General features: G+C 27.3%; 3 protein-coding genes across 3 annotated transcripts; 1 reads left to right on the plus strand and 2 right to left on the minus strand.

Moving 5' to 3' along the window:
• Positions 1 to 158: 158 nt before the first annotated feature.
• Positions 159 to 6,192, minus strand: LOC114878385 (egalitarian protein homolog). The gene is given in 10 exon segments (XM_029192144.2): positions 159 to 2,165; positions 2,249 to 2,634; positions 2,837 to 3,081; positions 3,188 to 3,268; positions 3,356 to 3,573; positions 3,576 to 4,009; positions 4,011 to 4,729; positions 4,731 to 4,836; positions 4,973 to 5,194; positions 5,601 to 6,192. Coding segments are annotated over 8 exon segments (2,469 nt in total). The 5' UTR covers positions 4,764 to 4,836; positions 4,973 to 5,194; positions 5,601 to 6,192; the 3' UTR covers positions 159 to 1,812.
• A 728-nt stretch (positions 6,193 to 6,920) lies between these two features.
• Positions 6,921 to 10,469, plus strand: LOC114878384. Its single transcript, XM_046286349.1, is given in 8 exon segments — positions 6,921 to 7,188; positions 7,365 to 7,432; positions 7,434 to 7,481; positions 7,483 to 8,269; positions 8,272 to 9,486; positions 9,489 to 9,552; positions 9,794 to 10,080; positions 10,177 to 10,469. Coding segments are annotated over 8 exon segments (2,721 nt in total). The 5' UTR covers positions 6,921 to 7,112; the 3' UTR covers positions 10,353 to 10,469.
• A 234-nt stretch (positions 10,470 to 10,703) lies between these two features.
• LOC114878387 (protein unc-50 homolog) lies at positions 10,704 to 12,646 on the minus strand. Its single transcript, XM_029192148.2, has 7 exons — positions 12,366 to 12,646; positions 12,023 to 12,122; positions 11,804 to 11,955; positions 11,549 to 11,735; positions 11,329 to 11,462; positions 11,159 to 11,260; positions 10,704 to 11,092 (listed from the first exon to the last, which is right to left on the minus strand). The coding sequence occupies exons 1-7, from the start codon at positions 12,373 to 12,375 to the stop codon at positions 10,956 to 10,958; spliced, it is 822 nt and encodes a 273-aa protein (XP_029047981.1). The 5' UTR covers positions 12,376 to 12,646; the 3' UTR covers positions 10,704 to 10,955.
• Positions 12,647 to 13,221: the final 575 nt, after the last annotated feature.

The following is a 13,221-nucleotide window of genomic DNA, read 5'->3' on the forward strand; positions in this document are numbered from 1 at the left end:
GATATTTACTACTCAAACATGATCATTATTTATTATGATCTATTATCCATATCTTGTAATTTTTATTCTACTAAAAATATAAAAAGATAGAATATTGGAATATTCTGTTGTTGTTGAAATTTATACATATAGATCTTATATATAAAAAACAATTTAACTTATTTCACAAAACATTTATTATACACAATCTTCAAGTGTTTTATGCAATAAATTAATCGACGTTAATAAACAATATTACCTACTATTTTAAATAAAACAATTTTATCACTTTGTATATAGATTTAATACACATGTTTAGTTAAAATGATTTAAATGCATTAGTACAAATAAGGCAGTTGCATCTAACTTTTATTGCTATTATTGAATTGGTCAGTATTATGATAAAAGAAAAAACTAATAATGTTATGTATGTAATAGTAATAAAGAACATATTGCAAAATACAAATGAAAATTGCATTATTTAAAATCAATTCACAATAACAATACACATAAAAGTGTATTAAATCTGTGGTAAAATTTATGTAATTTTCTATTTATGTATTAAGAAATTATGTATTAAGAATTGATGTATTAAATAATTATTATCTAAATATTTGAAAAATAAAAATTTCATTGATACATATTCCATAGCTCTTTTTTTCAACAAATACGTCCATGAATAACAACTTTTATATTTTATAAATCTTATTTTCAATAAGATTTCAAAATGAAGTTTAATATGTAATAATTCAAAGTAAAGGGTATACTAATAAACGTATATAAATTTAAATTAAACAAATTCGTTACATGATACTTTTGAAAAGTATTGCATTAAAAGCAACTGTATTTTAATATTATCACATTTATCCGACCATTTTTACATTTTGCAATTAGTTTTTTGATATATACTTGAAATACATACAAGTACATATGTATTCTCACGTTTAAATTGAATTCTTGTAATGACAAACGGTTCATTTATTTCATTATTAAAAACGAATATACAAAAGCTCTCTGTTCTACTTTACTAATTACAAATGATGTATGTTAGGGCTTGGCACAAATATAACTGCAAAATAGTTAGTGATATCAAATGTGTAAAATTTCATTATACATATTTGTACTTATTTACTAACAGTGTGATTTTGTACACTTCAATGAACTTTTATTAAAAGTGAAGATTATCAAAAATATTTTTCAATAAAACTGAAAATATTTTTATTTTTATAAATATGCAAATGAATGTACATATTACGAGACAGTGATTTTAATGCAGCACTTTAGGTAAATAATAAAATTCTTTACATATACATAATTCATTATGTTTGTAAGCTTCATTAGATATGAATTAAAATTTTATTTTAAAAGCAGCATTAAAATATTTTTGTATTTATATTGTTTTCTAGAGGAACAACATTAGTGTTTTAACGTAAATTACTCAGAAAAATGTATTGCATCGAATATTCCTGTTAGTAAACAGATAGTTGTTTTAATACCTATATGTATATTAATGTATAGTTCGATTATTCTTTCTTATAATTTAAAAAAAGAAAGATAATCTATTAAAAAGTAAATATTTTACAATACTGAATTTTGTAATGAAACAAATTTTTCCTACATTCTGATTACTATAGTATCAGATTTAGAAAAATAAACTTGTAAAGAATAAAATTTTAGTAATGTTTAGTAATTGAATATTACAATTTTGTCAAGCTACGTAAAATAGAACAATCTTTAGCTACTTTTTTTATTTGTCGTCACCCACTTCGTCTTTTTTGTAAAAGTCTAATAATGGCAACATCGTTCCTACCACTCTCGTAATAACTATAACGTCTACTTTTTTGGCGAATTCAATAAATCTATACGTTCTTTCTCTTCCTCCGTAAAAAATATTTTCGTAATAACTATATCACCTGTACTATATGTTTGGCAAGCCACGCTATTACGATTTGTTCGTGGACTCTTACTTTTGTCTTGACACGAACATACACACTTTATCGGAGATGCGTCTGTACTACTTGAAGACAATTGATCAGTTGTAGAACCAGTAACAGCCGAAAGGATAGCTTCCAATTTTTCAATTTTTTCAAATCTATCCATTCGTCCATCAGAAAGAATTTCATCTACCATCTGCATTGATTCAGTAAGGCTAGGAGTTTCAGAATTTCTTGGTGACAATATACCACCTATGAATATAAATATTTTTAATTTAAATAATTTTCATCCCCATCAATCGTATTAATAATGTAGTAGTTGCAAAAAATTGTACCAGAATGTGAATTTTCCGAGGTATAACTTTCCATACTATGATATTCTGAATCTTCAACTTTATCTTCATCGTCATCATCACTACTATCACCTTTATCTTGACCCATATTCTCAAGTTTTTCCAATTTTCTTGCAACTTTGTAGCTGCCTTTTAACTTTTCCTTCTCATCCTCGGTTAGTTCTAAGTAACGCAGAAGACGTATTTCACGATTACTTAATACAATATTTTTGGTAGTCGCTTCTTCCATTCTCTTTTTTAAATCTGCAACCTCTGTTTCCACTTTTCGTTGCTTCTTACGCGCTCTTACTTCTGTAGGTTTAATGTGCATTTGAATTTGCTCCTCACAGAGCTCATTAAAAAGAGCCTGTACTTCTGGTTTTATAAGTCTAACAATATTAAAAGCAAAAAAAATTGTAATTAACAAAAAATAATCTAAATACATATAATATTTATATATTTATATAAATCAACTATGAACATTACGTAAAAATAAATTATGACGAACAAACAACTAGACGTACGTCGATGAAAAATATATAACAAAATTGTTAAGTAAATAATTGATGAATAATAAAAATTAAGCCATACTTGGACATGGAGATATATATTTGTGGAACCAGACTTAGGACATCGCTACTAGCGTAAATGAGCATATCCCGTGTTAGCGGGCGTCTACACCAGTATCTCTGATTATTACGATAAATATTTTTCAATTGTTCTTTTAATGGATTGTACGGAGCACCATAATGATCACATAATGTATTCAAATTAACATTCTTAACTTTATATACAGGTTTACCAGTTTCTTGAAACTGAAGCACGGCATGAGCTGCCTATCAACAAAAACATAATTTGTTCTTCAAGCATCATACATTTTTATCATATTATACTATATAATATATTTGAAAGATATATGTATAACAATTGGAGATGAAATACCTGTGTATCAAAAACATTATTTAACATAATTTTGAACTGTCTGTACAAATTGACACTGTCATTTCTACAATCATGAATCACCTGAAACAATATGCACACTTAAAATATAAATAAACGAATGTAGGTATATGTAAATATTAAAAATATTTAGTGCTACTTTAGTCTTACTTTAATAACATCTTTATGTTCTAACAGTTTCTGAAGGCCTCCAGCTTGTACAAGATTAGGACATGTAAATAAATCAAACACATATGCTTGTCCGGACATGGTACCAATTTGTACAAGAGTCAATTGTCCTTTAACACCTAAATTTATACCTTCGCAATCAAATGCAATAACAATTTTACCATCAGCAGGTGGTTTACGAGGATTTATTATATCTTCGTAATTTGAAGACTTTCCCTTGGGTTTACTATTACTCGCGTCTGTTGTAATACTTTTAATTTCCATGCGTCTCCCATTTGCGCAGTCTGTAAAGTACGATCTTTTTCCGTATTATCTGCCAAAGTCTTCATTACAAGCGTATTTATTCTTTGCTTCAATGTTTGTTGTTGCAAGCTTATAGGAGGTGAACTGTTACTAGTTTCAATTAATTGAGAATGAGAATTCTGTACAGAATTAATCTGATTCGTAGCACTAGTAGTGTCAGTAGATTCTAAATTATTAGATTGCTGAGTTGCTTGAGTATTATTTGACTGAGCAACTTGATTCGGAATTACTTGATTTCCTGTGCTATTTTGATTTCGTGTGAAATTTGTAAATTTTGCTTTTGGTTTTCCTTCTATCACGGAAGATTTTGGTCTTCCAATTAACGTTACTAATGCTTTGAACGTGAAACGCGTCCGGAAACATTTTTACAAATGTACACAAATCCTGGGGCGTTTTAAATATCGAGGTCCAATTTTCAAAAGAAAATTTATCATTAACTATATTGAACATTTGATCTACCAGAATCGGACCTTTTTGCTCGATACATTCGCAAAGAAAATCTAACAACTTTGCAGTTACTTCTGGATCTATGGGTATATCAGGTTCTAATTCTACAAAAGGTTCTGCTTTCATCCCTTCGTATTGCTTCAACAATACATTGTCTTCAGTGACTATAAAAGCATCAGGATATTTCAAAAGAAAATCTCTGAATTCTTTGTAGTGTTGACCAGAAATATGTCTAACTTCTGGAGATGCCTGAGATCTATGTCCCAGAAGGCTTTTTATTGGAACCTCTGTACCCACTCCGTATTGCAATAACTTATTAGTAAAGTATTCTACAGCCTCTCTGGCATAATCACGTTTGCCACTTAATTTACATCCATTTTCTTCTTCTGCAACTTGTTGAAAGGTGTTTACAGATACATAATCACCGTTAATCAGGAAAAGCATTGGATATTGGGCTACAAATTTTTTAAGGCCACTTTGTGACCCACCAGCTATTTGGCGCATTTCTTTTGTAAAACCTTTAGCTCCAAACTGGCAGCTTAAATCGTGCAATGTTCGTGGACCACCTTTATCCACAAGAAGTTCAAAAAAAAATAATAGTGTCATGGTTTCTAACAGTTTCGTACTCTGAGCTATCCATCTTCTTATTGTATCTTTTTCCTTTCAAAACATGTATTTTTATTATTTTTATTCCTGATGAATTATAATAGATCCTAAATATAAGAATTAAAAGCATTAAAGATTATTCTTTCTAATAACTAATATGTAATAATTTCATAGATAATAGATTCAATTGTTACAATTATCTTATTAACAAAATATAACTCTAAAACACATACATATACTCACCATTACTATATCCATCAAATAATAAGGATACAAGAATAAAAATAAGTACTGCCATCCTTTAGTATGTATTCTTATAAGTACCTTAACATTGATACTTTCATGAACAAAGGCACTTGTTTTAATATTAAATAAGTTCCACTGAATAAGTAATTGAGCAGCCACCATAACAGGGAATTCTTTCTTTAAATAGTTGAGTTAATAGAGATTAATAATTATGATTTGCTTAAAAGAACATATTATTTTAATTAATATATCATAGTATTATCATTATCAAAATCTGATAAATGTTAGTTACAATGTGTGTATATATTAAATGTTAATTATTAGCTACAGAAACTTATCATGAAACAATAAAATACATTTGTATACATTATTAATGACATATTTTTTAATGAATTAAAAAAAAATCTACAAATATCTGATAAACAAAACTTTCCATCTATCATATAAGATAAACATTTATGAATTCCTATTTGTTGTACTGCAAACTTAAAAATTCATCATTTATTTTACAATTAGTTAAAGTACCACAATACGTGTAACACATGCAAGACATATGCCTGTATATTAGTTCTCTATGTAACTCAATATTGTTGTGTAATTTGACATTGAACGGTATGATAATTACCTATGACAAATAAAATTTTGCTTAACTTCAGTGTATATATATCGGATATAGGTTTGAGAATCGACGACATCCGAATTCGAAGATATCGCAGGTCAAACAACTCTGACATAGATTTAAAATACCATGCCACACTAATGATCTTGACCTGTATTGTAAAGTATCCGTTAAGCATTCTCAAACTTGTTCTTTTCTCAATAATGAATAATAATTGTGTGACAGTTATCAGAAGTTGGTTGGACCCCGCCGAATATTTTCTGGTAAAATTTCAGTCATTTGCCAATGTGGTGCACTGTATAATATCATTCTATATATACTGATACACACATATCCCAATTAATCTTCACCTGGTAAAACAGACACAAGAGGGGGCATTAAAAGAAAATTCTATACATACATTAGTTTCCTTTTAAAAATAATAGCGCTTGTAACATTTAATTGTCATTTGTATTGCGTCTGTAACGAAAGTGATGTTGTAATACAAATTTCAGATTCAGAACTAATTAGAAGATTATTACTATATAAAATAAATTTCAAAGTAAAATAAAAATATATATGCGGATATAACGTATGTTTATTGTATACAAGTGGGTAAGATATATAACATGATACAACTATACATTTCAGTAATATACCACGAAGCAATGGAATGTGATGACATTTATTATATATATGTATATACATATACTGGAAAGAAATTAATAAAAAATTGTTAAATATAAATTTATATTACCTATTAGAAAGATATTTCATCAAAATGATAAATCTTTATTGCTTTATCTAAAAGAAGATGCGAACGGAATTTGTAATATTTTGAATCCATTATAATTTGAAAGAAAATTGGAAATTGACATATCTTTTATTCACTAAACTTGACCATGTTAAGTTGACAACACTTCCTATTCGAATCGCGTCAACCTCCGAACACCTCGCTTGGCGTCCCTCTAGGGAAATGGCGGTCTAAGCCAGCGACAGGGAAGGTATCACCGCCACGGAGTATGCACATACACTGACGCGCTTCAACGCCCAGCGACGCATTTGTAGAGTCGAGTTCCCCTTCTCCGCTGCGCATGCGCGGTCGGCTACTGTCGTCTTTCGAAATGATTCATATTTTATAATATTTATATGTAACTCCGAAGGAAATAAATAAATAAATAAATAAATATTTTTATAATAGGATGGAGCAGATGGTGCTTGTTCTCCAACAATGCTTGATTTATGGCGGTTTTTTTTAAATTACAAGCAAATCTAATCGTCGCTTGGGGGTGTTTAGGATCCCTAAAAACATGACTCCTCAAGAACAAAGACACATCCAGTCTTTTTATGTCTGTAGTCACTGCTCTGTTTATAAAGTTTGTTTTAGTTTACACCGAAATGAAGTAAAAGATACTATAAAGAAATATTAGACATGGTTTCACAGAATTTCTACTAAGAAATTTTATATAGAAATTTAAATAATTATATTGATAGTTTATATTAATATAATTAAGATTATTAATTTATTTTATATAAAATATGTATCGAATTTGTAACGATGAAAATGAATTTGAACCAAGAAGTACACCAAAACCTGCACCTAAACTTGATGTAAGTTTTTTGTTTGTTGTTAAATATTTAAATTTCTTAGTAATTCTTACCAAAATTTTGTACATACTTTTGTAGTTTCCTAACAATAATAAAAGTTTATAAAATGTATATTATATTACATGTATATACATATATTTAATGTAACAACAGTTAATTTTATTTCAATAATTTCTAATTTAGTGTTTACAGTACCATCGGTTCCAGAAGTTTCTTTGATATTGGATAAACCTATAGGCTATAAGACTATAACAACATGTAGATTTCCATTCACCTTCTGTAGAATGTAAAACTTTAACGCAGAAAGAACAGTAATTCATATTCTTCAAATACCAATGGATCCTATGCCGCATGGAAGCAACATAATTATTCTTTGCAAGCCTTATAATAATACTGACAGTATAAATTCTCAAAACACACAATCCAGTCAAAATTTATGTTACACAATCTTATTTCGACAAAAATACCACTACAGAAAGTCCAAAAGCATCTATACAAAACATCATGGTTTCAAGAAAAGATACTTCTAATTAAAAGTTTTGAAGAAAAAGAAACTAATACAAGAAGAGACAGTAATTCTTATGAACATAGTTATCAAGTGTGTGAAAATAATAAAGCACCTATTGAAAAAAATAGCATAACAACTCAATACAGCAATATAATGGGACAGTGTGATCGTATGTCACCTCCATCGCATGCTGTTAGAGCTTGTACAGATACTGATAATTATGTTTTTAGTAAAAAGGAATGTTTCCCGTTATTATATGAAAAACAACTAATAACTAATAATTCAACTAAGCAAGTATCATTTAATGATTCAGTCAATGAATCAAAAATACAAAATTCACATATTAATCCTAATACTCTGAAAAGAAGTGAATATCCATTACCACACTATTTAGGACAACAATATCCTTATTTTAATATGAACACTTATCCTTTTCCTCAATTTCATCCTTATTCCACTCATAATACAGATACCCAAGAAACAGTAAAGAACTTATTACAGATTATAAACAGTCAAAATGATCAAATTAAATCATTACAAACACAAGTGGATAGATTATTGAAAATGCAAGAAGAAAATTTAAAGAAAGGAAAAAATGTTCTTGTTCATACCCACTACAGCAACATAATAATCAATTCCTTGCAAATTCTAATGATACTAATCATATTACGGTACCAAGAAGCACAAAAAGAAGTGTATGTCAAAGTGAACTCTCCAAAGATAGAAAAAAAGAAAATTGTAATGAAAATGAAAATATAAATCAAAGTGAATTAATATTGACAGAAACCCAAGCAAAGAAGACATTTATGGAACAAAAAGTTTCTATAGGTGTAATGACAAGTTTTGAGTTCACTGTACAAAATAGCCCGTTTACAGTAGATATTGATGATTGTGAAAAACAAGATAGTCAGCAGAAAAAAGAGAATTTGAAGCTATGTAATAGTGTTGGTGTTTGTGATAATGAATCTTTAAGAAGATACAAGAACTCTTTTACTCGAATGCCAAGTGGACAATTAGAAAATATAGTTGAAGATTCTGAAAGTTATATGTCATCTAGTCAACAACAAAGTAGTAATTTAAATGCAAGTACTTCTACAAGAGATTTAGAGAGACACATTTATATAGATGTACAAAAAGAAACAGATGCTCTTAGATCTGAGTCCCCCAAATTGTGTAGAGGCATGACTACAAATTTAAATCAAACCATAGATAGTATACAAAAAAATGTAGGAAAAACTTGTACGGAAGAAATAAGAAATTACGAAATTATAAAAACACCGGCAGTACAAAAAAATACTGTAAATGCAGAACATAATGTTTTAGAAAATAAAAATGGTAAAACAAACACTCCTACAAATCGTTATAAAAAGCTACAAATAAGAAAGGATAATGATTCTGCAAAAGCATGCAAATCAGTAAATAGCTCTGATAGTTACAGAGACTATAGAAAGGAAGGACAAATTTCTGTCACTAAAGGTGTTAATTGTATTGAAGACAGCTTGATTTTAAATGGCGGTGATTTAAAAATAAATGAAAGGCCACCACCCACTCCAGAACCTAGTATACATGTAGACATGAACGAATACTCTAGTGATGATGATAGTGAAAAAGTGAAACGCAGTTCAAAAGTGGGCTGGACCTTTTATAATAATGTTCTGGGACAAGTAAATCAGTTGTTACAGAACTCATGTGTTATAGATGACCAACAACAAAATCAAACAAAAGTAAATCAGAATGAACGAAATGAGACTGAAAATAAAACAACATTAGATACTGTAAAAAATGCCACATTGGAACAACTAAAAAACTTGGGATTAGTTTGAATGAAAATCAAGAAGTTAAAGAATTGAACAGTAGTAACAAGTATGTTTTATGGGTATAAAATACACGTGTATATATATATATATATAAGTAATTTTGATTATCTAAATTCTGTTAACAGCAATAGAATCATTAATATGAAACAGTTATATTATTATTAATCTGTTAGCTGCTATACTTTTGCAAAAAAGAAAAGAATTAAAGATGAATTTGGTTAACGTTATTTAGATAATTGAGTTTCAATTTATATATTATTAATAATATTTGATAATTTGTTTGAAAGGATGGCATTTGACTTATCATTTTATCCACGTTTGGATTATCAAGCAAATATGACACAAGCTACAAGTGCAGTGAATGAAACAAATACAAGTATGCATATGAAAGCATTGGCTTTAAAATATTTAACGGATGAACAACTTGCTGAATTAGCAGTACAAAAACAAGGCTCAACATCTCTAAAACATCTTATGGTTAGCAATATGCAAGGCACAAATATGTCATTTGCTACAATGCGTTACTTAGAAAGATATCAATTGCTTCCAGGAAAAAACGGTGTTCAAGCAGAAGGTAATGAAATAAATAAACATGATTTTTAATAGATATGTCTAGCATATTTTTTAACTAACTAAATCGTTAAAATAACATTGAGCATTTTCTTTACAGATATTAATAAAGTACCAGTTGAAACATCTTTAAAAAATGACTTTAAAAAACTTCCAAGTTCAAAAAATAGCCCTAAAATATTACAACGGTTTCCTTTTAATCAAACGCCTAAAACATCTTGTCCCAGTAAAATTTTAGACATTTCAACTTTAAAACAGCAGCCTAAGCTTTTATAAACCTTAATTACTGATTGTTACTTAAAATTTTTACTAAGTCTGCTAATTATGCTTATCACCCACCACAAGCATTTGACAGATTAAAGAATTAAGAATAAATCTATATTCAGTAAGATATATATATATATACACACATTATATTGTACATTATTTACTTTATATAAATTAAATAAAGGTTAATTATTTTGAAACCAAGTATTTTAAAACTTACTCTAACATTGTAAGAGTATTATATACAATGTTAATATAAATAATTGGTATATAATAATACACCTAATGCATTTTTATTCAAATGATTCATAGAAGGTAAAAAACGATATTTCTATCAACAAATTTTTAAATTTTTACCAAACTGGAGACTCAAAAAATCTGCAGGTATTTAATTGTAAAATTTGAATTTTACAATTAGAAATACACAACATGTTCTTTACTTAAACAATTAGTTTTTTTTCTTACTAGGAAATATATATTATTTATTATTAAATGCAATAAACATTTCTATCTGTACTTTTTAAAATTTTGATGCATAAAAGTGTATATCAAAATCTAATACAAAGACAATTAATTTAAAATTAATTTTTATACTAAAATAACAAACTTTACCTAGACAACTCGATAATGATAGAATTCCATAACTAAATGACTAATATTAATGCCTGCACATAATGTCATGATATATATCAATAGTGTTATTGGTACTGTTGATAGTATTATGTGCGTTTTATGAAGTATTTCCATACCTGCAAAACATTTAAGTAATTTAATAAATTCATGACATACTTGTAGTACCAAATTTATGTACTTACTTGTATAACCCAAAAATGTGATATAAATATAATATCCAACAGCTATTAGCCAAATTGTATTTCCAACAAATCTTGATGAGAATGTATCATGATTTATGAGACCTGTTATACGAAACATTTGTAAGTTAACAAGGAATAAATATATTAGATACAAATATTAAACATTTTACCGTTATATAAAAAAAGTTGTACAATATGAAGTATGACTAAAGGTGGAAAAAATGCATTCAAATGAATATCAAATGCATAACCCCATTCTACATCCTGAGTTTTATCAATTCTTAAATAACGATTTGTTATAAACCTGAAATAAAGAAAAATTAATGAAATTTTAAAAATTATTAATGGTTTATACGTTATATGTATCACTCAAATAATTCAGATTTTTACCAGAATATTGTAGCTACTATTATACCAGCTACAAGATAATCAATGAATACCATATAAAATAATAACTTTATAAACTGAAGAAATCCTAATCCCAAAACTATAGTAAAACCAATAGAAGATATACACAGGCAACACATTAGCAATACCAAAAACGCAGGATCATCTCTTGCAAATTGTGATTTTGTTTCTAAAACAAAATTTCATTATAATATAAATGTACTATGTAAATATTGTTTTATAAGTAAAATAACATACGTTTCCTGCTTTGAAAATTTCTATACACTTTTTGTGGTGATGTAAATAAAAAGATCATTTGCCACAAAGCAAACTCAAAATCCATTTGTTCAAATTTCAATAGCTTTCTCAGATATTTATAACATTTTGTTGCTGCACCCATACAATCTTGCCTAAAACATACAATTTTTTGTTATTTAAAACAGATATGAAAATATTATCCTGAAAAATACAGTTTACCTGTAAGTTACTGGCATCGGCAAGCTTGAGCCTGACTCAATTGGACCAGGTGAATTACACCTACTTATCGGAGGTGATGTAGAATATTTCATTTCTAAATCTATTCATTAAGCACTAAATAATTAATAAACTTAAAACATGTTTATAAGAAAAAACTTATAACAAGTATGAAATTAAGGATTTTATTTTACTTTATTAATTCAATCTTGTCTTTAAAATGTAATAATTATATAGTAATTTCTTAACACATTTATGTATTATTTTCTTTTCATTTTTTTATACATATAATCGTAATACTGTCAATCAGATGTATCATTTATTATTGTAGGTTATGTTTACATACTTTTAATCATTGAACCATAAAGTATGGATGTAACTTGGATGTATTTCTTTTTTTATTGCCGATTCAATTCTTAATATTAAATATTAACTTATGACAGTGATATGAAGAAGAGTTAATATAAAACATCACATTCAAAATTAATATCGGTTTAATCGCAACGGCTATTGGCTGACTCAATGCTATTTAATCTTAATTCAATTTAGCTTCATCTTAAGTATTTTGCAATCTATTTATAAATTGTTACAATTATTTTATTATTACTATCAGTTTTGTATTAAACAAATGTTGATTGTTTAATATAGAAAAAAAATTTCAAAAGAAAATACAAATAAAGTTGGTATTCTTTACACTTCATCGATATTTGTTTTTAAATTTCTTTGTGTAGAAAAACTTGTATTTAGTTTATAAATTTTATACAATTTTTATAAATATTTGAATCATTCAGTAATTACAGAATATTAATTATTTTATGTATTCAAATTTTTATTTCAATTGAAGCAATTCGAATTTTGTAAGAAATATATAGAATAAATTGTATTACTTGTACAGAGCATTTGCAAATAAAAATTTATAATTTCGTACATACAATAAATTGATCTAACAATTTAATGTATTCGTCAACTTTAAATTATTGATATTATTTATAATTAATATCAAATGATAAAAAATATAGATGTTGATCTTGTAAAGTTTGGTACATTCATTTATTTATTCATTCATCGTGTATTTATAGTATGTACAAATTAGTCTCTAACCACATAATGGACGCAACAAATTAATCTGTGTATTATGTACAAATATATATGATTACAGATTACATTGAAAATGTTCACACATCAAACACAAATGTATGCGT

Source organism: Osmia bicornis, chromosome 7 (assembly GCF_907164935.1).
Source record: "Osmia bicornis bicornis chromosome 7, iOsmBic2.1, whole genome shotgun sequence".
NCBI classification, from domain to species: domain Eukaryota; kingdom Metazoa; phylum Arthropoda; class Insecta; order Hymenoptera; family Megachilidae; genus Osmia; species Osmia bicornis.